This window comes from Opisthocomus hoazin, chromosome 21 (genome assembly GCF_030867145.1).
Source record: "Opisthocomus hoazin isolate bOpiHoa1 chromosome 21, bOpiHoa1.hap1, whole genome shotgun sequence".
NCBI classification, from domain to species: domain Eukaryota; kingdom Metazoa; phylum Chordata; class Aves; order Opisthocomiformes; family Opisthocomidae; genus Opisthocomus; species Opisthocomus hoazin.
In genome coordinates this window covers 2,355,007-2,379,032 of record NC_134434.1, presented here as the reverse complement: position 1 = coordinate 2,379,032, position 24,026 = coordinate 2,355,007, and the positions used below count along the sequence as shown (strand labels likewise).

At 60.3% G+C, this 24,026-nt stretch overlaps 2 protein-coding genes across 3 annotated transcripts; both read left to right on the top strand.

Moving 5' to 3' along the window:
* The first annotated feature begins 3,173 nt into the window (after positions 1-3,173).
* FADS6 (fatty acid desaturase 6) lies at positions 3,174-9,267 on the top strand. Its single transcript, XM_075441141.1, has 7 exons — positions 3,174-3,587; positions 3,727-4,169; positions 4,946-5,112; positions 5,555-5,735; positions 6,607-6,794; positions 7,374-7,553; positions 8,584-9,267. The coding sequence occupies exons 2-7, from the start codon at positions 3,809-3,811 to the stop codon at positions 8,731-8,733; spliced, it is 1,227 nt and encodes a 408-aa protein (XP_075297256.1). The 5' UTR covers positions 3,174-3,587; positions 3,727-3,808; the 3' UTR covers positions 8,734-9,267.
* A 2,613-nt stretch (positions 9,268-11,880) lies between these two features.
* Positions 11,881-22,201, top strand: FDXR (ferredoxin reductase). Of its 2 annotated transcripts, XM_075441076.1 has the most exons (12): positions 11,881-11,931; positions 12,317-12,414; positions 13,549-13,644; positions 15,219-15,341; positions 15,797-15,910; positions 16,965-17,066; positions 18,390-18,497; positions 18,723-18,807; positions 19,435-19,634; positions 19,956-20,127; positions 20,579-20,752; positions 21,444-22,201. In XM_075441076.1, the coding sequence occupies exons 1-12, from the start codon at positions 11,886-11,888 to the stop codon at positions 21,572-21,574; spliced, it is 1,449 nt and encodes a 482-aa protein (XP_075297191.1). In that variant the 5' UTR covers positions 11,881-11,885; the 3' UTR covers positions 21,575-22,201. The 2 variants fall into 2 exon arrangements, with proteins under 2 accessions (XP_075297191.1, XP_075297190.1); XM_075441075.1 differs by lacking the exon at positions 11,881-11,931 and having other exon boundaries at positions 11,987-12,414.
* The last annotated feature ends 1,825 nt before the right edge of the window (positions 22,202-24,026 follow it).

The window sequence follows — 24,026 nt, the reverse complement described above, 5'->3', positions numbered from 1 at the left end:
CCTCAGCCTTTCCTCAGAGGAGAGATGCTCCAGACCCTCCTCATCCTCGTAGCCCTCCGCTGGACTCTCTCCAGTAGCTCCTCATCTTTCTTGAACTGGGGAGCCCAGAACTGGACACAGCACTGCAGATGGGGCCTCACCAGGGGCTTCTGGCTTGGGCTTCTGGCCAAGCGGCAGCGAGAGCAGCCCTTGCGCGGAGCAGCCGCTCCCTCTGGTGCCTGCCCCGTTCTGCTCTCCTTCCTCACCCCACGGCCCCAGGGAGGAAGGGTTTGGGGTGCCCCGGCCCGTGCCCTGCTGTGGGTGGGTGCGTGGGTGCCGGTGCTGAGCTCCTGGCTTGGCAGCAGCCGTGGCAGCTGCCTGGCCATGGAGCCTGGGACGTGCCAAGCACCCTTGTGCCCAAATCTGGGGGGACAGGGGTGTGCTGGGGGTGGTGGGGCTTTGGCTGCAGATGGAGATCCTCGCTCAGCGGTCGGGCGTGGGGTAGGGGGAGTGAGGTGCTAAACCCCCCCAGTTTCTCCTTCTGGAGGACCCTGCGGCTCTGCCAGACCCCAAAAGGGAAAGGGGACTGTGCTTGAGCTCTCCCTGCTGGGGAGGGGATGGTGGTAATTAATCCCTCATTCAGTTAATTACCCAAATGTGCTTGGCCTGAGAGAGGAGGGGGAAACCCCACCCAAACCCAGGTATTAAAAAAGTGAATCTCTGCAGCCCCAGTGATGCCAGGGGAAGGTGGTTTTGGGGAGCTGATGGTGACCCATGGCCAGCCCTTGTAGCTTTCTCCTTCCTCCCCAGGGGACGATGAGGAGGAGGGTGCGCAGGGCAGGTGGCTGTAGGTATGGGGGGGCTGCCAAGGGGGCTCTGGCCTCTTCCACAGCCCTGAGGTAGAAATGCTCCAGCATTTACAAACAGCTCCTGGGTTTGGGTCTGGAAAATGCTTCTTTAGGGGCCACAGAGAGCTCTGCCCCATGGGCTGGGGAAGTCACGAGGGGATCAGCGGGGAGCTGGGTCCTGCCAGCCTGGCATGTGTGCCCTTGTGCCACGCTAAAATGACCCATTTTCCCCCCATTTGGGAGCAGTGACCCAGGAGGACCCCTCTGGGGGCCAGATTTCGCCTTTCCAGGTGTGAGATGGTGCTGGGCTCAGGCTTGGGGACAGAGGGGCTGGAGGTTGGGTGAGGGCAGCGGTGGGTACCTGAACCCCGGGGCTCTCTCAGGGCTGGCAGGGGTCTGCTCGTGGGACCCCCGTGCTGCCCGGGGTGAGGGATGGCTGCGGGGTCGGCAGCTGCCGGCAAGAGCTGGCTCCTCTGGGGATTATGCTGATCCCTCCAGCAGCCCTGCTGCGCCGAAGGATTTCTGAGTCTTTAATGTGTTTTCCCTGCTAAATTGGAGGTGTCTGTGCCCACGGTGCAAGGGTCAAAGGCAGCATTTGCTTTCATCCCTAAAATCCCAGCTAGGTCAGCGGGATTGGGTGGCTTGGCCTGTGCATGGTGGAAAATCAGGTGTAAATTGGGGTTTAAAGATTGCTTTTGAAAACGGAGCTCTGCAAGGCAACACGGCAGCAGATTAAGGGCTGCAACCCGAAATGTGCTGGCTTTCCTTGCGGCTTTGCAGACTCCTTACGGCTGCTGCTCCCCCGCGGGCATCGCGAATCCCACCTTTGCAGCTCGAAGCGAGAGGCTCTTTCGGGTTGGCCACTCTCTCCCAGCAGCCAAAACTCAGCCTCTCCCGAGTGGTTTTCAACCCCTTTCCTTCTCCTCCTCTCCCAGGTGGCCTCTGGTCGCCGCAGCGGCACAGGACCGAGCAATGCCACGTGCCTGCCTCTGCCCGCGCACACCAGCGAGCTTGCCGCCGGCTGCGGGGGGATCCTGATGGCTCGTGTTTGTCCTGGACATGGGGCTGATCCCCATCTCCTCCTCCTGCTCCTCCTCCTCGGCTGCCACCACATAACCAGTTCTGCACCGTGCTGCACTTGTGCAATGGCAGCTCCACCACCGCTCACCTTTGGCCTCGCCGAACGGCAGCCCGGCACCCTCGGAGCAGGGCTCTGTCACCATCCTGCCGCTGTCCCTCACGGTCACATCCTAGGCGTGATGAAGGTAACGAAGCCATCATTCAGGGGCAGCCCCAGCAGCCCCACCTGATGCATCCTTTGGGTCTGGCACCACCTCCCCCTGGCCATCAGCACCCGTGGGTGCTCTCCCGGCCACGGGCTTCCCTCGCTAACGAGGGGGTGATGAAAGCTGCGCTGCATTACAGAACGAATCACCAACCCGGCCGGCTGCTGCCAGCCCCGCAGCTCGCTGGGCTTCGGACGCTGCTTTGGTTCATTAGTGCCCCTGGCTCTAGAAATGATCTTTCCTAACACAAGCTCTCGCAGTAGAAATGAAACCTCAGCAGGTCTCTAACGCGCCCTCAGCTCTGCCTCTTTTGCAGTAGGTGTGATTTTTCTATTTTTTATTAATTTTTTATTTTTTATTAATTTTTCCCAAGGTACGATGACAATTCCCTGGGGCTTGGTGCAACTTGGGTGTGAGGTTTGCTTCCCTGCAGGTCACTGCAGTGATGTGCTGTTACTGGAGGCACTGAGGCTGTCCCAGTTTGAGGCTGGGGTACCCCAGCAACGGGTATAGCAAACCTGCCTTGTCTATGGATTTGCTAGAGGTCAGTGTTCGTCAAGGTTTTGGTAGATCTGTCGAGCTGATTCGGTCTTTGGTCAGAAGAAATAAAAAAGCAAGAAGGAATCCAGTGCCCCAGTGAGAAGTGCTGTGTTTTTAGCCTTCCTCTGTAAAAAAAATGGGGCTCCGGAGGTGCCGGTCTGTGCACGGGCATCCCCAAAGCTTTCAGGGTGCCTGTGCTGTGGCTGGGCAATTAGTTGGGAGGCAGCGATGGAAAAGGGAGAAAATTCTTATGAAATTCCTGAAAACAGCCCACAAGAGAAGAGGGACCCTGTAGGGACCAGGGCTGGGTGTCACGGCTGCTGGGCACGGATCTGGGGTGACCAGGTCCCCTGCGGGTGCCCCTGGGCTCGGCGTCCCCCCAGCACAGAGGAGGGGGCTGAGCTGCTCCGCAGCAGCAGTTTGGGCAGGCAGCAGCAGGCAGGCAGCTGCGCAGCCGTGATCTGACCCCTCCTTCCCACAGCTTGCTTCTTGCTGTGAGAAAAGCCATTTTTCTCCCCAAAACGGCTCCCTCGCGGGATGGACAGCATTTGTTCCCGGTCCTTGGCAGAAGCGAAACCCTATCCCTGTCTCTGGTGCTCCGCTTGGGTTTCTCAGGGCCGTTTCTGGCACTCGGCTCCTTCGCCTCCAGCGTTTCTGCCTCTCTCCATCTTTTTTCCGCTCTTTCCCTCCTCCGCCTGCCCTCGCCTCCCTGTGCCCTCAGCCGAGCGTCCTCCCCACGGCCCCGCCGCGATGGCTGCTCCCCGAAATGGGCCACCAAGGCGGATTATTGCCATTGCTAATCTGCATTCGCCCTCCTCCCCGTCCTCCCCTGCTCCTCCCTTCTCCAAATCGTTGCTGCACAGCACCGGTGTGCAGGGCTGGCCGGCCGCCCCGAAACGCCCGACGCCGGGAGAGCCGCCGCGCTGGGGCTGGCGTGAGTAGGGGGCTGCGGTGGCCTGGGTGTCCCTGGGGTGGGAGGCTGCGTGGCTCTGCTGCCGTCTCCGCTGGCTGTGTCTTCCTCGGGTTGTTTATTTTTTTTCCATCCCTGCCCTTCCCATGTCCTTTGGCGGCAGCGGGAGCTGGGAAGCCCGTCTGCAGCACATCGGGGTGCCGTGGGTGCTCCCCTACCCTGCGTGACCTCTGCTCGGCACGAAGATGATGCTGGAGGACGGGGACCCGGTGAGGTGGAGGGGACAGCGGGTCAATGGCGAGGTCAGCGGTGCCCCCCGACTTGGGGGGACCGGGGATCCCCCACCCTGGGGCATGCCAGTGCTCGATGGCAGCAGGACGGAGGCGATGGCGGAGGGCTGCGAGCCGGGGCCAGCGCTGGGTGACAGGGACGTGACCCCTGGGGGGACCCCGCAGCGAGGACGGCAGGAGCCAGGGCAACATGAGGAAGCCCTGATGGCCGAGCTCTCGGAGCTGGTGCGGAAGGTGGTGAAGAGCAGCAGCTGGTGGGAGCGGCACGGCGTGGACATCAGCATCCTCGCCTGCAGCTTCCTCCTGCTCCCGGCAGGTAACTCTGCTCAGCCCCCCCAGACCGCAGCCGAGGGGAGCCCGGGGGGGTCTCACCTCCTCCTTGCAGCTTTTGCACTGCTGGTACAACTTCATTTGCGCTGGAAGCCTATTAGCAGCCTATTAAGCCTGTGACAAAGCCACCATGACCCCTTCACCTTGTGCAGTGGGGCACCTGGACCCTGTTGGAAACCCACAGCGGGTGATGGTGGTACCTGGGGGACAGCCTGGGGTGAGGGGATGGTGCCCGGGTAGATGGGCACAGGGCAGGGCAGGCAGTGACATGGCCCATCCGTGCCCCACGGCGGGACAGGGAAACCCTGAAGGTTTTGGTGACGATGGCCGTGGTGGGTGCAGGGGGACACAGGAGAGCATGGGGCTCCGGCAGCGTGGTTGAAAAGCTGCAGCTGGTACCTCCTCTTGCTTTTGAACTTCTGGGAACACCGAAATCCTGGCAGAGTCCTATTTGTCACCAGTGGGATCCCAGCCAGAGTGGCAGGATGGGACCTGGCACCAGCAGTGCCCAGTGCCATCGCGGCTGGAAGTGGCCAAACCTTCTCCGTGAAGGCGAGGGTGGTTGGTCCAGCTGTGCAGGGCGGTGCAGGGGGAAGCTTTCCAGCTCAGACAGTTTAAATACCTGTAACTACGTCTGAAAAACAGGTTTAGGGCAGGGGCTGGCTTGTTTGGGTGTAGCAACACCTCCAGCCCGGCTCGGAGGCAAGGAGGGCTGCAGCGCGTGTGTGTGGCCGAGCTCCTGCCTGGCTGGTTTCTCCACAGGGTTCCTGTGCCTGCGGTCAGCCCAGGCCATCCCTTTCCTGGTGGGTGTCCTCACCCTCGGCGTGGTGCATCACACCCTGACTGTGAAGGGCAGCCACTTGGCCAGCCACAACGCCTTGACTGAGTCCAAGTCCTGGGGCAAAGTGTGGGCCATCTTCTTCATCGAGGTGAGTGGGGCTGGGGGATTCAGGTGGCTACCCCCCCAAAAGCCCCATCAGCACCTTGCCAGCACAACAAACCCTTTAGAAACAGCCACCAGAGAACAAGATGGACCCAAACCCTTCCTGATCCACATGCAGGAGAGTTAAATGAAAAGTGATGCTACGGCAAGGAGCACCAGGAACATCCCTGCTTGTGGGGCTTTGCCTGGGGGCAGCGGGGCAGGGGCTGGGGATTGCCCCTGTGATGTGCTGGACTGTGGGTTTTTGTGTTGATCCCCACGACCACAAGGCTGTTGGAATGGTTTCCAGTGCTTAACTCTAAACTGTCCATTTTCAGACTGGTTTGGAGCCTGTGGGGTGCAGAGCATCTCCCTGGGTGTAGAGCGTCTCCCTTGGGACCGTGGTGCCATGGCCACTAGCATCGCCTTCCCTCTCTCTTCCCTCCCAGCTCTGCTCAGCATTCACGGCTGAGCAGGCCACCTACAACCACGTGAAGATCCACCATGGCTACACCAATGTCATCGGCCTGGGGGACTCCAGCACCTGGAAGCTTCCTTTCCTGAACCGCTACGTCTACATGTTCATCGCACCTCTCGCGGTGCCCATCATAACCCCGCTGGTTGCTCTCGGTACGTGTCCCAGCTGCCTTGGGATGGGGTGTTGGGTACGGTGAGCTTGTTACTGTCCAGATCTCAGCCCCCCAAAGGGTTCTGCTTCATCTGGAGGCATCACATCAACTATGCCAGCCCACAGCGTGACACAGGGCTGCAGCAAAGGCAGGTGATGCTGCGTCTGCTCTGGGGAAGGCATCTACTGCAGCACCTCTCTGCTGGTGCTCAGAAACGCTTCAGTTTTTCCTGTGTTGGGTCAAGTGTTGGAAGGTCTGGCAAAAGCCATCGTGAGCCCAAAGTGCCCCAGATTTGCTCTCCTTTGATTCAGACCCCTGGCCGTGGAAGGGTTCAGGGTGGCGTGTAGGTCCCTGGCTGGTCAGAGCATCGTGGTGATTTTGCTGACTGCGTGCGAGGTGGAGGCGTGGGAGTCCGCAGGGGCTGGGACGCAGCGAGCTTGGGCAGACAAGGCTGTGGCTCAGGGAATATAACGGTGCCAGGAGAAGATCGGGGAGAAGAGCCTGGAAGATCGTAAGAGGCTGAGGAAGCCTCACAGCTCTGGGCAATGCCAAAAGCTCGGACGATGACTTGGCAAGTTGTGAGAACGGCAGATGCAGCCGAATCCCCCTGTGATGATGCACAGCTGGACCCGCTGCCGGGGCTGCAGGGTGCTGTCCTGGGGGGGCTCTGGGCCCCAGCCCCAAAAACCAGCTGATCAGCAAGGCTGGGGGGGTTTGGGCAACCTGGACAGCGGAGAAATGGAGGTGAAGAACGGGATGGACTGGGATGGGCAGTAGGTTTATCAGTGTGCCAGGTAGCCTGGCGGCTGAAGCAGCAGTGGTGGGGAAGCATCAGCACCTTTCCCATGTGCTGCCTCTTCTTCCTCGCACAGATTTGTTGAGGAACGTGGAGTGGAAAGCAGCTCTCCGGACCCTCTGCTGCATGTTTCTGGGTCTTTACTGCCATTACTGGCTGCTGCTCCACGTCTCGGGCTTCCAGTCGCCGTGGTCCGCCCTGCTCTGCATGCTGCTCACCCGCTCCCTCCTGGCCCATCCCTACATCCACGTCAACATATTCCAGGTAGAGATCGGAAGCTCCGAGATGTCACGATGGTGCTGGAGACATGCCAGCCACCATCCAGCACCCTGGTGACATAGCCCTGATGCTGCTGGGTGGAGCTTGAGGCATCTTCAGACGAGTGGCCTCAGTTGTCACCTCCCTCGTGCCGATGTTGTCATGGGGAGGTCAGGCTGGTGGTGCTGGGGTGGACAGTGGTGGCCCTGGGAGAACGTTAGGGCAGATGGGTGCGAAGGGCTGGAGGATGATGTCCTTGGTGGCGGCTTGCAGGACCAGGGGGGTTGGTGTGTTTATGCATGCATGTGGAGTTGGTGTTGCAGGTCCTGGGACGTCGAGAGGCTGGTGGCACAGTGTGGGTGGGGTGGGGGGACAGAGCCTGGGTGGCTCCATGGACTGATGAGAGCAGGGTGGAGTGACATTAGGGACAAAACCAGTGCTGGGGTTGGCAGCCAAACTGCAAAACGCAGCTCAGCCTGGCCAATGCCTGTATGGTCTCGTGTGGCCAGAGTCATGGCGTGGTCTGCCGGGAAGGGACCGGGTGGGCAGTGGGTGCCACGGGGTCCCCACCTCCCTGTCCCGCAGCACATCGGCCTCCCCATGTTTGCGGCCGATCGGAAACCCAAGCGGATCCACCTCATGAGCCTGGGCGTCCTCAACCTGCCCCGCAACGCCCTGCTCGACTGGTCCTTCGGCCACTCGCTCATCAGCTGCCACGTGGAGCATCACCTCTTCCCCAGCCTCTCCGACAACATGTGCCTGAAGGTGAGACGGCCCCGTGGGGTGGACAAGCGTGTTGGGAGGTGACACAGGGACGAGACCATCCATCTCCCCACCATTCTGCTGCAAGCCCCTTCTTCTCTCTGCCACCAGACCTCTGTGCTGCTCCCTACACACTAGAGACCTCTCACTGCCTTGCAACAGCCCCTAACCCACCTCCCTCCATCCCCACTCCTGTTTCTCCTCCAGTTTCCACTCCCTACTCCTTTCCCCATCCGAATTCCAGCCTGCAGCAGCCTCCCGGCAGTCCGGGATCCTCTCGACTCTTTCCCTGGAAAATCATCTCCAGCGCCGCGCAGTCTGGCATTCGTTTCAGACGGCGTCCAAGCAAATCTCCCTGTAATTATGGTCGTGCCCTTACTTGTCTCTCTGAGGTGTGGGGTGTGTTCAACACGTGGGCTCCAAGCGCTGCTCTAGCTTGAGAGGATCCCAAGCCAGGTCTGTGCGCTGCCCTTCAATGTGGGATCTCTGCTCATTTAATGCCAAGCACTTCTTTTTAGTCTGAAATTGGTGGAAAAATGAAGTAATGGTAACGGAGGGAGCCAGGAGCACCAGTGAGTTTTGGGTCCAACTTTGCCCAAGTTCATGGGGCTGGTAGGACCTGCCTCCCTCAAAGGCATGTTGCAGGGAGGGGGTAGTTAAGCCGGTGGCAGCCTCCCAGCCCTGCCACCGTGCCAGCTGTGTGGGCACACTGGGATAACTTCGAGTGCAAGGGATGAGCATGTGTGGCTGGCCCGTGTTAAAAGCCTCGTTAGGGCATCTCCCCTGTTCTGGAGCCCTGCAGGGGAGCTTTGCTGGGGTGAACTCCCTGTGCTGCTGCAGCTGGAAACCTCCTTCCTCTTAATTTTCATGGTACAGATGTTGTAGTTGGTGCTGCTGTGGCCAGCCCCGTTTTGGGTGTGTGAGATGGGGCTTCTGGGCACCTTGCAGGGAGCTTGACAACGCCTCAGGCTGGGATCCTTGTACAAATGCTGGGACATCCCACTAGGACATGACCCTGCCTTTCCCTTTGCAGATCAAACCCGTCGTCTCCCAGTACCTGAAGCAGAAGAAGCTGCCTTACAACGAGGACACCTACACCTCCAGGCTCCGGCTCTTCCTGCAGAGATACGAGGAGCTGATGGTCCACGCTCCTCCCATAACGGAGCTGGTGGGCATCCAGTGAGGACGGGGCCCCGGGACTCGGGGGGCTGCTTCCCGAGGGGACTTGCAGCAGGGATGGCTTTAGGAGGATCGGGGCTACGCAGACACACGCCTCCATAAAGTCATCGCGTAGGAAACGTCTCTCCCTGATGTCTTGCTTTTGGCTAGATAATGATGCACGGAGTAAGGGCAGGAGGAGATCCGGGAAGTGCAACACCAGGGATGGAAAAGGGGGGTCCCCCCACGAGTTATTCCCAGCCAGGGCTTAGTTTTATCCACTCTGCTTTCATGCTTGGTGAGAGGAAACCCTCATCTGCTGGTTGGGGCCTCCCTGCATCGGGACCGGGGGGATGCGGCACCGTGTCCGGGGCATCCGGAGCCGGTTGCCAGCTGAGAGCCACTGGGCTTCGTAGGAGGGGGCCCCAAATGTGTGGTCGGGGGCTCTGGGAGAGGGTTGATCGTGGGAGGGGGCTGTGTCACTGCTGCCTGCGCTTTGGCTGACTTTGGGGTAAATCCGTCCCTTCTAGAAACAATGATTTGGCAAATTCAGCCTTAACACTTTGAAGTGGCTCTTCTTTATTACCGGGTTTTGTTGCTGGAGCAAGTCATACCAGTACCCCGCGGTGCCCGAGGAAGGGCTGGGGGAAAGACCCTCGTCCCCTGTGGGGTACGGCATCGGGGTGCCGGAGGTGCCCCCAGACCTGGCCATTGCTATTGCATTGCTGAGCAGGAGACTCGCTCCCCGGAGGCAGGCAGCTCTCCAGGGCTTGGGAGACTTTCCCTGGCTAGGGAGGGTGAACTCAGCCCACCGAGCCGCTGCCAGTGGGTGGGATGCTCACGTGGCTGGTTCCAGCCCCCTCCGGGGCAACGTCCCTGGCTTTCCCGGTGTGCTCTCCTGTCTCAGACCTGCAAGATCGATGACAAAGTCCAGCCCAGCGTCACAGTGGGGAGCTGGCAGCAGAAAAGGCAACTGGGACCAGTGTGGGAGTCAGTGCTGGCTCTGGGCTTTGCTCGGCTTTGCGCTGAGCCCAGGGTTTCTCTCCCTGGTTTGTGCTGTCCCCCCACCAGGGCTGGACCCCCCCAGCCCCACAACTGGGATTTGTAAGGCTCCACATTGCAAATGTGTCCTGAGGCACAGGGATGCTCTGCCCTGGTCCTGGGCTGTGGCAGGGTGAGGCTTGCAGCGGGCAGCCCGTGGTGTTTGCCCTCCCGTGGGCATCAGGTACCCTGCTCTCCTGCCCCAAGTGCAGAGACATCCTCAGACCCACTGGAGAAGTGTCCCTGTGGGGCTGCTGCACCGTGGGGCCGGCGTCGGGATGGCCACGGCGCATCCCTGTGTAGCAGATCCAGCCTGGTGGGGAAGGGGGGCTGGCCCTGGATCCATCCAGTGTGACCCCTTCGGCATCAGAAATAGGGAATTACTGGTTTATGCTGGGCTGGGGCCCCAGGGGATGCTGATGCCCTGGGCTGTGGCATTGCCATGTCACCTCTGGCTGGCCCCACGTGGCTTTATCGATCCAGGACATTGTGAAACATCCAAAGGGCAAATTCCTGTCCTTTGAGCGTGGGTTACTCTGGGTCTGTAGGTGGGGAAGGAGCTGAGGGGGGGTTGCCTGGTCCAAACTGTCCAAGTGCTCCTGCATTGACCCGGGGCTCTGGGGTGGCAGAGACCCTCCCCAGAGCTGCCCTCCTGCCCCAGTGATTAGTTTCTTAATTGAGCATCACAGATAAATTATGCTAAATGTGCTGGATTACCGGTGCTCCTGGCCTCAGTGAGGGAAGGGCACAGTGGGCAGGCGTTAGTGGTGCTTTTGGTTCAGATGGGGGAAACTCAGCCTCACGTGTCCCGTTCGGAGGGAGCGGGGTGGGCACAAAATGCTTTTTCTCCTCCCCTGTGGCCAAGGTCAGGCCCAAAAGGTTTCTAAGCATTGGTGGGAGCAGCAGCCCTTTCCACAGCTGGATTTCATGGCTATGTGCCGTCTAAAGGCAGTGTTCACAGGTCCTTCAGCCAGCGAGAGATGACTTGTGATTTGGGAAAGGTGTGGATTATTCCCTGTCAGAAGTGGCAGATACAGCGGAGGTTAATGGGGAAAAGGGAGATTTTGGGGGACCTGTGCTCAGAACCCCCCCAAGTTTCTGCCTTGAGCAATGCCCCAAATTCAAACTCAGCTCTTTTTGTGGATGATATTTGGAACTGCGCCTCCAGCCTCGCCTCTCCGGGCAACGCGTGGTAATTGCCGTGTTGAGCTGAGGCTGGGGGCTCGGAGCACAGGCTGTAAAGCCGTCGGAAATCCCGGTCCTCGCTGCAAACGCCCTGAAGGAGCGGGCGCAGGCGGAGGCGTACGGCCAGCTGCCGTTCTCATTGTGCCTTTGCGGAAAGCCATGATCCAATTTTCCAAACCGTGTGGGTTTTATGACCCTTATTAAAACCGGCTTCTAGCTGTAAACTCCTCTCGGTCTTATTTGCTTTTAAAAAGCCCTGTTAGCGCTCGCCTGCACGCCTTGGCATCTGTACAACCCTTAAGCATCTCCCGGGCCCGCTGAGACGATTTCCCTGCCTGGCGTGTGGCGCAGGAGCTGAAGAAAGTTGGGATGCTCCTGCGCGGGAGGCGTGAGCAGTCGCATTCGAAATGAGCCGAGTGATGGGGATTAAGGAGGAAATAAAGCCGGGGCCGTGGGGGGGGCTGGGCAGAAGCCTGGCAGCAGCGTTTATCCCCTGCCTCCGGCACTGATGTTTTATCCTTTACTGCGGGGATGCTGCGGGTTTCTCCCGGCGACGGGCGGCTGGCTGTGCAGGGGGATGGTTAAAAGAAGTCTGAGCGCCGGATTCCCGCGGGAGACCTCCGCAGTTAACGGCTCGTGGCAATAAAGCGGCCCACGCAATTAGCAGCCGCAGGGATGGACCCCCAGGCAGGCAGGGTACCGCGGAGGCTTCGCCACAGAGAGCGGTGGCGCGGGAGGCCACGGAGCGGCCTCTCCCTCCCTGACTCTCTATGGTACCGCTCGTTTCCGGACAGCCGTAGTGGTAACGGCGTGCCGCCATTGGCTGCCGGGGCGAGGGCGGGGCGAAGCGCCGCGGTGGAGGGGCGGGGTTATGCTAAGCAAGGCTCACTCCCGCCTCGCGATTGGTCGGCGGGGAGGAGGGGCGGGATAGAAGCGGCGGCGGCGGCCGGGATGGGACCGGGAGGCGCGTGCTGGAGGGGCGGTGGCGTCCCGGGCGGTGAGGGGCGGGGCCTGGTGGCGTCACGGGGGCAACCGGCACCGGGGGCGGACCCGGGCCCGCGAGCACCGGGCCCTGGGGGAGCGAAGGGCCGGGGGAGGACCGAGCCCCGCGCCCTGCGGCCAGAGTCCTGGGGTCCCCCGAGCCCGTCGGGCCGGACCGGGGGCTGGGTGGGGGTCTCGGTTCGCGGCGCTTTCCGGTGCTCTTCTCGCTGGCCTCGGCCGCTCCGGGGGCCGCCGGGCTGGGGTCATGGCCGGCGCGGGGGTCCGGGCGCCGCTGGGCCGGTGCTGGGCCGGTGCTGTGCCGGGCTGCGGGGGGGCTGCGGGCGGCCCGGGAGGCCGCGACCCCCGCGGCATCGCCTCCTCTCCGCCCCCCGGCCCCGCAGGTCTCCAGCGGTGGCTGTCCTCGGCCGGGCCGGCTCCTCGCCTCTGCGTGGTGGGCAGCGGGCCCGCGGGCTTCTACACGGCTCAGCACCTCCTCAAGGTACCGGGCCCGGGGCGGGGGGGACGGACACACGGGGGTCTGCCCGCCGAGGGAGGCATCTCCGCGCTGCTGCGGGCCCCCGGGGATCGGGGAGCGCTGCTGGGGGCTCCCGGCCCCGTGTCGGGCTGTCGGGGGGGCTGCTTGGGGCAGGGTCCCTGAGCTTGGGGCCCTGAGCCCGCAGGGTCCTCCCAGCACCCTTTGCCGGGGTGGGCTCAGTGGTCCCGTCCCTGCCCTGCCCCTGGGCCACCCCGGCCGGACCCTCGGCCGCAGCGAGTTCCGTCCGAGGGGTTTTTCTAGAAGCAAATAACGGGGGGAGCTCTGGCTGGCCCCGAGCTGGTGTCACCCGCCGGGGTGACATTAACCGTGCCTTGGAGGGGACGTGGGGGACCTTCTCTCTTCCCCCCCAGGTGAGTTAAGGCACCCAGGTGATCCGTTACCGGGTGTCTGCAAGCGTTGGTGCTCTGGGCGGGAGATGAGACCCGGGCACGGAGCTGGGTGCTGGCACCGGCCGGAGACGCAGCAGCTTAACCGTTATCTCTGGCAGGCGCTGGAAAACAGCTGCCACGGAGCCTCAGGGACAAACCTCAGGGCTGCTCAACCTCCGGGAAGAAGCTGGCTCAAAATACAAGATAATGAAGGCCTTGCAGCAAAACATCTGTCTAAAGCTCTGACCCTGAGGGGGCTCGGCTCGGGGGCATCTCGGGGCATGGGCACCTCTGCCGGGTCGGGCAGACGGCCCCCGGGCCCACCAGCACCCAGGGTGCTGCGCTGGGCGCTTCCCAGCCAGCGTGGGGGCTTTTTTGTCACTGCCCCAGGTACTGGATGGCCACCGGGTCAGTGTGGAAGAGGGGCTGCGGGGCGGGTGGGAGGATGGAGCCCCCCATGAGATGTTCTTGGTGATGGCTGGGGTCACACTCTCCGCTACGCCTTGCCATCTGAGCTGGCAGTAACTGGCACAGCACCATCCTGTGCATGGAACAGTCTGGGAGAGGCTGTTTCTGGCTGTGGGGTCTTGGTGCAGCCCTCCCTCCCGCCCCGCGTTTCCCCAGCAGCAGGCGAGCCTCGCGTGTGCCCCTCCTGAGCTCATGTGGCCTTTCTGTCCTCGTCCCTTAACTGTGGCTTTCTTCTCCTCAGCACCACGGCGGGGCCCGAGTGGACATCTACGAGAAGCTGCCTGTTCCCTTCGGGCTCGTCCGTTTTGGGGTGGCCCCAGACCACCCCGAAGTGAAGGTCGGTGCTTGCGGTTGAACACGGTGGTGGTGGTGGGTGCAGGCCAGGCAGTTGGCATCCTTCACGGTGCCTCGAGGCTGGCTGAGGTGTGGAGCTGTCACGCTGGCGAGGTCCACATCTCAGAATCACAGAATAGTAGGGGTTGGAAGGGACCTCTGTGGGTCACCCAGTCCAACCCTCCTGCTGAAGCAGGGTCACCTGCAGCAGGCTGCACAGGACCTTGTCCAGGCGGGGCTGGAATATCTCCAGAGAAGGAGACTCCACAGCCTCCCTGGGCAGCCTGGGCCAGGGCTCCGTCACCCTCAGAGGGAAGAAGTTCTTCCTCATGTTCAGACGGAACTTCCTGTGCCTCAGTTTGTGCCCATTGCCCCTTGTCCTGTCACTGGGCACCACTGAAAAGAGCTTGGCCCCATCCTCCTGACACCCACCCTGCAGATATTTATAAGCATTTATAAATATCTCCTCCTTGTCCCTGCTGAGACTCAGCAAGGCTGTGCCTGGGTGATATGGGACATCTGGCATTAGGGCTTTGGACAGTGGGTCAAAAACGGGGGCTAGTGACGAGAAGGGCTGCTCCCAGTGCTGGTCAGCCTGGCCTAGACCAGGACCGAGGAGCACGGGTGGGTTTCTTTGTACCGGGAGACTTTACGCCAGCAGGGTCCTGCCCGCTCGCTGCAGTGGCTGTTTGCCTCTGCTCCGGCCGCAGCCGTGCTGAGGCGCCTGGAAACACGCAGATCTGCTGTTGGTGGAGCTGGGCTGTAGGGGCACACCTGGGCAAGGAGCGGTTAAACCGAAGAGCTCTTTGAAATCAACCGCTTTCCTTTGCCTTGCAGTGGGCGTGAGTTGTCCCCGGGGGTATCTGCTGTATCTGAGCTGGGGTGGAGGTGCTTGGAGTGGCAGGACACAGGAGATCCAGACGCAGCAGTGTCTTCTGATGGTTTCCTCTAATCCCTGGAGATCATCAGACCAAAGTGGCTGGATCCTTTTGAGCTGAGAGAGGAGAGGGGACCCCAAAACCCCAAACACATGTGGGTTTGGGGCAGCTTCCGCAGTGTGGAGGTGTCTGTCCTGTTACCGGTCTGAGTCCAGCCGGAGCTGCAGGGGAAGAACTGGTTGTTTTGCTATGTAGCCCCCATCGCTCAGAAGAAAAGGCTTTGGGCGCTGCTCTGCCCTGCCTTCTCTCTTGGTGAAGTGGGTTTTGGGAAGGGTTGAGATGAGAGGCTGGCAGAGGAGGCCTGGCAGGCAGCACCCTCGATGGAAGGGGTTTGGTGGGACTCCCTTGCAAGCCTCGCCTTTGGGAAGGAGTTGTCCCGTCCTCCCCAAGCCAGCGCAGAAGACAGATTTTTCCTTTCCATGAAGGGTGGTGGAAAGAGTGCCAAGTCACAGCTGTGCTTATCTCCCTGTGAATTATCAGCGGCTGTGGTTAGATAAGAGTCTCAGAATAGCTGACCTGGAGGGCTGGAGAAGCATCTCAAGGCTGGGGGGGACAGGAGCGGGGACCTCCTGTCAGCAGCAGGCCTTGGCCCGGGCTGTGGCTTGGACGTAACTCCCTGGTGCTTGTTTGATCTCGGCAGAACGTGATCAACACCTTCACGCAGACGGCGCGCTCGGAGCGCTGTGCCTACTACGGAAACGTCACCGTGGGGAGGGACGTCACGGTGGCAGAGCTGCGGCAGGCGTACCACGCCGTGGTGCTGGTGGGTACCGCGCCTCGGAGCCGGGAGGAAGGTTTGGGTGAGCTCAGATGCTACGAGGCTCGTCCGAAGCCTCGCAGGGAGCATGTGCTTGAGCATGGCATCAAGTGCAGGTCTCTGAAACCCCGCTGCAAGGGGCAGCAGTTGGGGAACCTCTTCCCTGCGATGGCCAATACCTGGTTCAGCCTGGCATGGATTTGTCCCCCCCGTTCAGTCCTCAGCTTGCCGTGCTCTGCCTTGGCCCAAGGAGGTCACGCTTGGCTCTGGAGCCCGGTAGGAGGGGGTGGATGAAGCCCCGGTGCTCAGGCTGTGTTTAGCCCCTCCGCTGAGTATCCTGGCCCTTGGGAAGGGTTGGCAGCCGTGCAGGGTCCCTGGCTGCAGCTGGAAGGGGAGATTTGTGTTTTGGTCTGAAACCTCGCGGACGGTGACGTCTGTGACCATGTCTGCTCCCTCCTCAGAGTTACGGTGCTGAAGACAACCGGGTGCTGGGGATCCCAGGGGAGAACCTCTCCGGCGTTTATTCGGCCCGAGAGTTCGTGGGCTGGTACAACGGGCTGCCCGAGAACCGGGATGTGAGTAGAGCGGTGTGTTCCCCTGCCCTTCCTCCCCGGCCTGCCTCCCAGTGCGGGCATCCAGCTCCAGATGAAGTCCTGAAAGGCCTGCAATTGGAAAAGATTAGCGGACACTGTCTTAAATCCTTCTTAGATGGTAGAAATGTGAGCAATTTGCACATCAGTGAGAGCGGATTAGCTGGCTCTGTAGGCAGCTTGTGTTGGCTGGGCCAGATGGGGACCTGGAGGGGTTTTATGGCCGAAAACAGCTCCTGATCCCGAAGATGCCATCGGAGGAATCACAGAATCACAGAATGGTTGGGGTTGGCAGGGACCTCTGTGGGTCACCCAGTCCAACCCTCCTGCTGAAGGAGGGTCACCCAGAGCAGGCTGCACAGGACCTTGTCCAGCTGGGGCTGGAATATCTCCAGAGAAGGAGACTCCACAGCCTCCCTGGGCAGCCTGGGCCAGGGCTCCGTCACCCTCAGAGGGAAGAAGTTCTTCCTCATCTTCAGACGGAACTTCCTGTGCCTCAGTTTGTGCCCATTGCCCCTTGTCCTGTCGCTGGGCACCACTGAAAAGAGCTTGGCCCCGTCCTCCTGACACCCACCCTGCAGATATTTATAAGCATTTATTAGGTCCCCTCGCAGCCTTCTCTTCTCCAGGCTGAACAAGCCCAGCTCCCTCAACCTCTCCTCGTAGGAGAGATGTTCCAGTCCCCTCATCATCCTCGTAGCCCTCCGCTGGACTCTCTCCAGTAGCTCTTCATCTTTCTTGAACTGGGGAGCCCAGAACTGGACACAGTACTCCAGATGAGGCCTCACCAGGGCAGTGTAGAGGGGAAGGAGAACCTCCCCCTAAGAAAGAGAGGGAGAGGGATCGGCTCGGGTGTCCGGAGCAGCTGTGTTGCTGTGTCTGCTTGGGGAGGAGGCCGTTGTGGAGTTTTCCCATCTGCACCACCTCTGTTTGGGGGAAAAGAGGGGTGGAAGGGAATTTTCCTGGTGGGAGCGAGTCCAGGAGGGTGGACATCGTGGAGGCCGCGTGGATTCGCTCACGGCTGGGTCTTTCCCTGCAGCTGAAGCCCGACCTGAGCTGCGAGACGGCGCTGGTTCTGGGTCACGGCAACGTGGCGCTGGATATCGCCCGGATCCTCCTGTCCCCGCTGGGTCTCCTCAGGGTGAGTCTTGGGGGTGCTCCATGCCACAAAGGCAGCCTGGGGCCCAAATTGTCTTCTTGCTGGGTGGGTGCTGGTTCCCATCCATCTCGGCGAAACCTCAGGCTCTCCCATCTTTGGGATCTTTCCCCAGGGAAGGCTGTTGCCCCTTGGGTGCGCCCTGTGGATTCACAGTCCGTGGGGTGTGATCCGAGGCTGCGGCCGTGCCTCGGGTGACGCTGCAGAGCTCTGACTGCTGCTGCCTCCCGGGCTGCTGGTCCCCAAAAGGTTGGCAGTTGAGCTTTGACCTTTCATTTCCTAAAAGGAGGAGCTGCTCATCCTTTTCCACCACCAAACTACAGGCTTCTCTTGTTGGGATTATTTTTTTTTTTTTCTGCTGTGGCTGAGGGCAGCAGCCTGGTTCCTGCTGGTAGCACTGGGCTTACTGGTGACTGGTTCAAGCTGGGGGACCTCTCCTCCCGCTGTCACGCTCCCCTGTAGACAGCTGGGAGCCGGTGTGCACCAGCTGCTCTATACAGCTGCTGCTCCAGATGTTGGCAGCGAAGGCTCTCCCTCCTGGAGAAAGGCCACAAGGTTTGTTACAGCTGTGCAACAACTTCCTCATATTAATATCTAAATTTAAAAAAAAAACACAACAGAACAGCTTAGAGGCGCTGCCAGCCAGTGGCTAACACCAGCTGGGAAGCAGTGCTGTGAAGGATGTGGCACTGGAAATGACTGCCAGGGTGTGCAGGCAGTTTCTTGTTAAGAATATTGAGCTGGAGTGGTTTATCTTGGTAACCTGGTGTCCTTCCCGTCGTGTCTTCTCTGGGGAAGATCTTCCTGCTGTCTAGATACACGGCAGCGATTGAAACAGAGCATGGGGTTGCTGCAAGATGCCAACCATCAGTCAAGCTCTGGTGATGTTTGTGTTTGTGCTTGGAGCTGCCTAGGGCAGGCGAGCAGTGATTTCAGCTGTGGTTTGCAGTGGGTTTCACCCAAATGCCTGTATAGCCTGAGCTGGGAAGTCCCCCAGCAGCATCTGCAGGCACCCCGACATCGAGATCGCTGGAAGGCTTTGCTCCGTTAGCCCCAAGGTCAGCCTGCCTGGGTGGATCCCCGGAGGCAGCCTCACAGGGTGCTGGCTCGTTGTGGCCTCGGAAAGTACAGTCAGTGATGAGCGACCAGCTGTGCAAACAGCTGTCTGCAAAGGGAGGTGGCCTGTTTTCCAGCCTTGCCCAGGAGCTCTGCATGCACAGCCTGCTTTTCTGCTGCTTTTTCACCTTCGGAGGCTGTGCCTTCCCCCCAGATCTGCCCTCGTCCCACTCTCCCCCCTCTGCCTTGCAGAAGACAGACATCACTGACGGCTCCCTGGCAGCTCTCGCCTGCAGCAAGGTGAAGCGTGTCTGGCTGGTTGGGAGGAGGGGACCTCTCCAAGTGGCCTTCACTATCAAGGTAAGGCCGGGCGTGCTGGAGGGCAGCCGTGTTTCCCAGCGTTCAGCCCCAGGCTGCCCATCCCTGGCAGGGAGAGGTGGTCTAGGGATGGGTGGGGAACCCAGGTGCCCTCCTTCCTGCACCCATTTGCTGGCTTCTAGCCTGGACTGGTGGGGGAAAAGGGCCTGGGGCTGTGGGGCAGCCTCCCCGTGCTGGAGGTAACATCTTCCTGCCCGCAATTCCCAGGAGCTGCGGGAGATGATAAACCTGCCTGGTGCCAGACCTGTCCTGAACCCTGCTGACTTCACAGGCCTTGAAAATGCTATTAAAGGTGAGGGAAATGTGCTGTGCTCCTCCGGACAGGGACTCACCTCGACTGGCGAGCGTCCAGGAGTGATCTGGACTCAAGACTACTCAGACTGTGCATCAGAAAAACCTCTGTGCTTAATGCATGGCATGTGAAAGCCAAGTGACCATGACGTGGCTCGTCCTCAGAGTGCAAGGAGGCTGCGAAGGCAAGGGAGCAGCCTGTGCCTCTGTGCAGCCGCTTCGCTGCTTTCTCTCTGAGTGATGAGGGCAGAAGATTGGGAAGGGCTGGGGGAACCTTGCAGGAGAGATCCTAAGGCTGTTGATTTAAGAGCTTCCTGCAGAGCTAAAAAGAAAACGCTGAGATCAAGGGTGTCCAGAGACTTGCTCTTCTCCACAGGCTGCTGCCTTGGAGCACCAGCAAAATTGCAGGCTTTGATTTGTGTGTCCCACTGGCCGCAAGCCTCAGGAGCTCTCCTGGTTGCTTTGACTTGTTTGTCATCTCAGAGGCTTCGGACTCCCATCGGCGTGACAGAATGGACACTCGCGCACCACTGAAACTGCCTTGGCGTGGCCTCAGCTCTGTGCCGTGTCCCGAGGGGCTTTTGCTGTGGTTCCTGTCCTGGAGCTGAAGTTCTCTCTTTCTTTGTAGATGCCCCTAGGCCCAGGAAGCGATTGACTGAACTGATGATCAAAACAGCCCTGGAGAAGCCTGGGGAGAAGACGACGGAGGCGCAGGCAGCAGCCCCCCGGGAGTGGGGGCTGAAGTTCCAGCGCAGTCCCCAGGAGGTGCTGCCCACCGCTGACGGGAGGCGGGCGAGGGGCGTCCGCATGGCCCTGACCCGCCTGGAGGTACGGGCTCGTGGCGGGGCTGCTGTGGCCTTGGCAGGGCTGCAGGGATGGAGCAGGACACTGCTGCGGCCCTTGGGGATCTCTCCAAAGCCAGCTTTGTGTTCCCTGGCTGGAGTGGCTGCCGGTGGGCTCTCGGGGAAGCTGGTACCACCAACAAGAGCCTTTCCCCTTCTAAAGGGAGCTCCTTCCGCGCTGCTGCTGCTGCAGAAAGGCCTTCAGCAGATACCCAGGGATCAAGGACACCAAAGGGGACCAGAGGAGGCTGCTGCTCTGCCCCTGGTGACTGTCTGGTGGTCAGCAGCCTCTTCCTCCCTCTCTCAGGGCTCGGGTGACTCTGCCAAAGCCATCCCCACCGGAGACGTGGAGGAGCTGGAGTGCGGGCTGGTGCTCAGCAGCATTGGCTACCGGAGCCTGCCCCTGGACCCGGCAGTGCCCTTCGACACCCAGCGCGGCGTGGTCCCCAACAGCTCGGGCAGAGTGGAGGGTGTCCCAGGTCTGTACCGCAGGGATGCGCCTGGGACGCGTCGAGCGCGGCGGGTGGGTTGGGGGCTTTGGGGTGGGAAGCTCCGTTCTCCAAGGGCGCGGGTACAAGGCGGTCACGCGCCTCAGTTGGAGTGGAAACTGGGGACACGAGCTGCTGTTGTTGGGCGTTAAGATCTGGCCCGTCCCCAGCTTGCGTTGGGGGGGGGGTCTGCTTTTGCACAGGGTGGTTTTGTGGGGTCTTGGAGTCTGTTACTAAAGCGGTACAGCTCACAGTGCTGGTCTGGAGGTACAAAATTCCTGTCACAGCACCGCTGAAGGACCACACTGTACCCACGACAGGGGTGGAGTCTTCCACTGCCTGCAGCTTGATGTGACACCCAGGGATGGGGCAAGGACTTGCATTCAGCAGGGTCTATGGCCACGTGCTGGACCCAGCCTGGCTGCTCCCTGTGCCCATACAGGTCTGTACTGCAGCGGGTGGGTGAAGAGAGGACCCACGGGCGTGATCATCACCACCATGAACGACAGCTTTGACACTGCCCAGTCTGTGCTGGAGGATCTCCAGGCGGGCGTGCTGGACCTGTCCGCCTCCAGAGAAGGCTTTGGGGCCGTGGAGAGCATCCTGCACAGCCGAGGTCAGTAGGGGAGCGCGTGAGCCGCTGTAGCAGCCAGCGTGAAGGTATGGTGCAGCCAAACAACTCCTGGAGCGGGGTATCCCGGGGCAGCGAGTCCCGGGAGCCACTCTTGGGAGCGGAGGCTGAACCAAGGAAATGTGTTGTGCTGCCAGTTTGTTGCTCCAAAGCACAGGGAGAGCAGGGCTTGAATTTCCTCAAACTTGGTGTCGTTGCTAAGGTTAATGACCACTTTCTGGGAATGGCCGTTAAAAGCAGCACAGCCCTTGGGTGCGACGTCGCTGTTGCTCTGGAGTGGTTTTCCTAGCAATCCGTCCAGGCAAGTTGGGGGAGAGATGAAAATGCCCAAAAGAATCATCTGCTGTTGCTGTATTTAAAGGCATTCAATTAAAGTGTGTGTGTTTGCCTCCAAACTGGCTGAGGTTTCACAGTGAACTGGAAGGGTTTTGTCCCCCGCGGTGGTGCCGTGCTCGCCGTTCACGGCTCGCGAAGGTCTGGCTGATCCGAGCTGAGTGGAGCTGCCCTCCCTCTCCTCGTGGTGTTAGAAATTATTATTCCTTTGTGAGGCTGAAGTCTGAGGTGTTGGGAAAGGGCAGGGTTTGCTCGCACATCAGGTCCCTGCTAGCAGGGAGGTGGGACTGAACTCGTTTTTCCTTGGTTAACTTCTCCCTCCCGTCTCTCGCCCTCACCCCAGGGGTCCGTCCCGTTTCCTTCTCGGACTGGGAGAAGATAGATGCCGCTGAGGTGGCGAGAGGCAAAGCTGCCGGCAAACCCCGAGAGAAGATAGTGGATCCTCAGGAGATGCTGCGGCTGATCGGTCACTGAAGCAGCAGCGATGGGAACGTGGCTCTGGTCCACGTGGTACTGTACTGGGGCAACGCCAGCGGGTTACGGGCAGGGCCCGGGGGCACAGGGCTTGTGCCTGGGGCTGGTGGCTGCTCTGAAGAGCGTGTGACACTTGGGCCCCTCTAGTAACGATGAACTTCTGGAGATATTCCAGCCCCGCCTGGCCGCGGTGCTGTGCAGCCTGCTCTGGGTGACCCTGCTTGGGCAGGGGGTTGGGCTGGGGGACCCACAGAGGTCCCTGCCAACCCCGACCATTCTGTGATTCTGTGAACTCTGGGTTCCCAAAGTGAATGTCTTAAAACACCTGAGGCTGATGGCTGGCCCCACATCTTTGCAGCTGGCTGCCACTCCTGGGGGTGATTCATGTCCCTCGTGTCCTTCAAGCAGTAACACGCTGGCAGGCGCCGGCGAGGGGAGATGCTCACCTGGCAGGAGTCCTGGCCGGGCACTGTCCCCATGGCAAGTGGCACAGAGAAACTTGCTGGTGTCTTGCTGCTTCCCCTTTAAGCCTCAAGCCAAATGGCTTCGTTGCCTTGTCATTTGTGCCCGAGCAGGCTTCTTTTAATAATAGTTGTTTTTTAAATAAACCCTTCCAGGAAAGCCAAATTGGACCTTCTGCTTGAGTCTGGCTGCTTTTTCCGTGACTGCCTGAATCTCGGAGCGGGCAGCCGAGCGCCGCGTCTCCTGAGCCACGTCCCAAGGCAAGGCAGCTCCTCTCGCACAGGGAGGGACCGCTCACTCTCCGCTTGTTGTGAGCTCTGAACAGACCAGGGCGGTTAACCATGAGCCAGCAGTGTGCCCTGGCTGCCAAGAAAGCCAATGGGATGCTGGGGTGCATCAAGAAGAGTGTGGCCAGCAGGACGAGGGAGGTTCTCCTTCCCCTCTACACTGCCCTGGTGAGGCCCCATCTGGAGTACTGTGTCCAGTGCTGGGCTCCCCAGTTCAAGAAAGATGAGGAGCTACTGGAGAGAGTCCAGCGCAGGGCTACGAGGATGATGAGGGGACTGGAGCATCTCCCCTACGAGGAGAGGTTGAGGGAACTGGGCTTGTTCAGCCTGGAGAAGAGAAGGCTGCGAGGGGACCTTATAAATGCCTCTAAATATCTGAAGGGTGGGTGTCAGGAGGATGGGGCCAAGCTCTTTTCAATGGTGCCCAGTGACAGGACAAGGGTCAACGGGCACAAACTGAGGCACAGGAAGTTCCGTCTGAACATGAGGAAGAACTTCTTTCCTCTGAGGGTGACGGAGCCCTGGAACAGGCTGCCCAGGGAGGTTGTGGAGTCTCCTTCTCTGGAGATGATCCAAGACCCACCTGGACAAGGTCCTGTGCAGCCTGCTGTAGGTGACCCTGCTTCGGCAGGGGGGTTGGACTGGGTGACCCACAGAGGTCCCTTCCAACCCCTACTATTCTGTGATTCTGTGATTCTGTGATCTGCCTTCTGCCTCCCGCTGTGAGACCCCAGCTCCTAGCTCGTGGGGAGGATCGGGACAGCCACCGTGTAACTGCCTTGTTCTGGGTGACGCGGGGTCCTGTGTTCCTTGGTACCTGCCAGCTCTGACTGGCGCAGGCAATGCCTTCAGCCCTTTCACTTCGTTCACTGGTGGGGTGGGTTTGGTTTGGTTGGGTTTTTTTTATTTGGCCTGTGTGTTTTGAAGCTTATTAAATGCTTCTCTTAGCCCAAATTGACTGTGGTGACGGTGTCAGGTTTTAAGCAGATTACAAGCCGTGAGCCGTGATCTCCTCTTTATCCGTGGCGCAGGGCGCGCGTCAGCGTGGCCCCGTCCCCTGGCTGTCCTGCCACCCACGCTGTCCCCGACCCGCTGCGCTCCCCATGGGAGTGCTGACCTGTGTAAACGCTGGCGGTGGCATTTGCTGGTGGCTGGGTGTTAGAAACAACTCGGGCACCGTGATGGAGGCAGAGGGTAAATCGAGCCAGGGCTCAACCGCCGAGCCCTCTCCTGGGGTCAAGGGCTTGCCCACCGGGCACTGTGCTCCCACCCCGTCTGAGGTCCAGCCTTAGGGAACGAAGATCTCTGGCTTATCTCTTTTTTTTGTTTTCTTTCCCCCTTCCTGTTCTATTTAAATCTCATTTGCAAGCTCATTAAGAAACTCAGGAAATGTGATACTGGGAACTCGTACGCAAACGAGCAATAAAGCTTTTGTCGAGCAGCTGCTCGTGTGATGTGGCTCTCGTTAGGTCTGGCGGCTGATGCAGTCCTCATGCTGAACTCCTGAGCGGGAGATTACATCAGCCCTGGGTTCGGAGGCGAATAAACGCTTTGGAGAGGGGGGTGTGGAGGCGAGGGGGTTGCGCTGCGCGCGGGGAGCAGCCGTTTCGGGAGACAGCCCAGCCAGAAACGTGACGGTGGAGGGGTTGTGGTGGCTGCTTCAAATCTGCAGGTAGCGGGAAGAGATGAGCCGGCTCTTACCC

Bases quoted from the DNA above. Each gene is read 5' to 3' on its own strand.
- FADS6 (XM_075441141.1), top strand. From the start codon at position 3,809: ATGATGCTGGAGGACGGGGACCCGGTGAGGTGGAGGGGACAGCGGGTC. The intron at 5,736-6,606 runs GTACGTGTCCCA...TTCCTCGCACAG, and splicing joins AACCCCGCTGGTTGCTCTCG to ATTTGTTGAGGAACGTGGAG. The intron at 6,795-7,373 runs GTAGAGATCGGA...CCTGTCCCGCAG, and splicing joins TCCACGTCAACATATTCCAG to CACATCGGCCTCCCCATGTT.
- FDXR (XM_075441075.1), top strand. From the start codon at position 12,181: ATGGCCGGCGCGGGGGTCCGGGCGCCGCTGGGCCGGTGCTGGGCCGGT. The intron at 17,067-18,389 runs GTGAGTCTTGGG...TCTGCCTTGCAG, and splicing joins CCCCGCTGGGTCTCCTCAGG to AAGACAGACATCACTGACGG. The intron at 20,753-21,443 runs GTCAGTAGGGGA...CCCTCACCCCAG, and splicing joins GAGCATCCTGCACAGCCGAG to GGGTCCGTCCCGTTTCCTTC.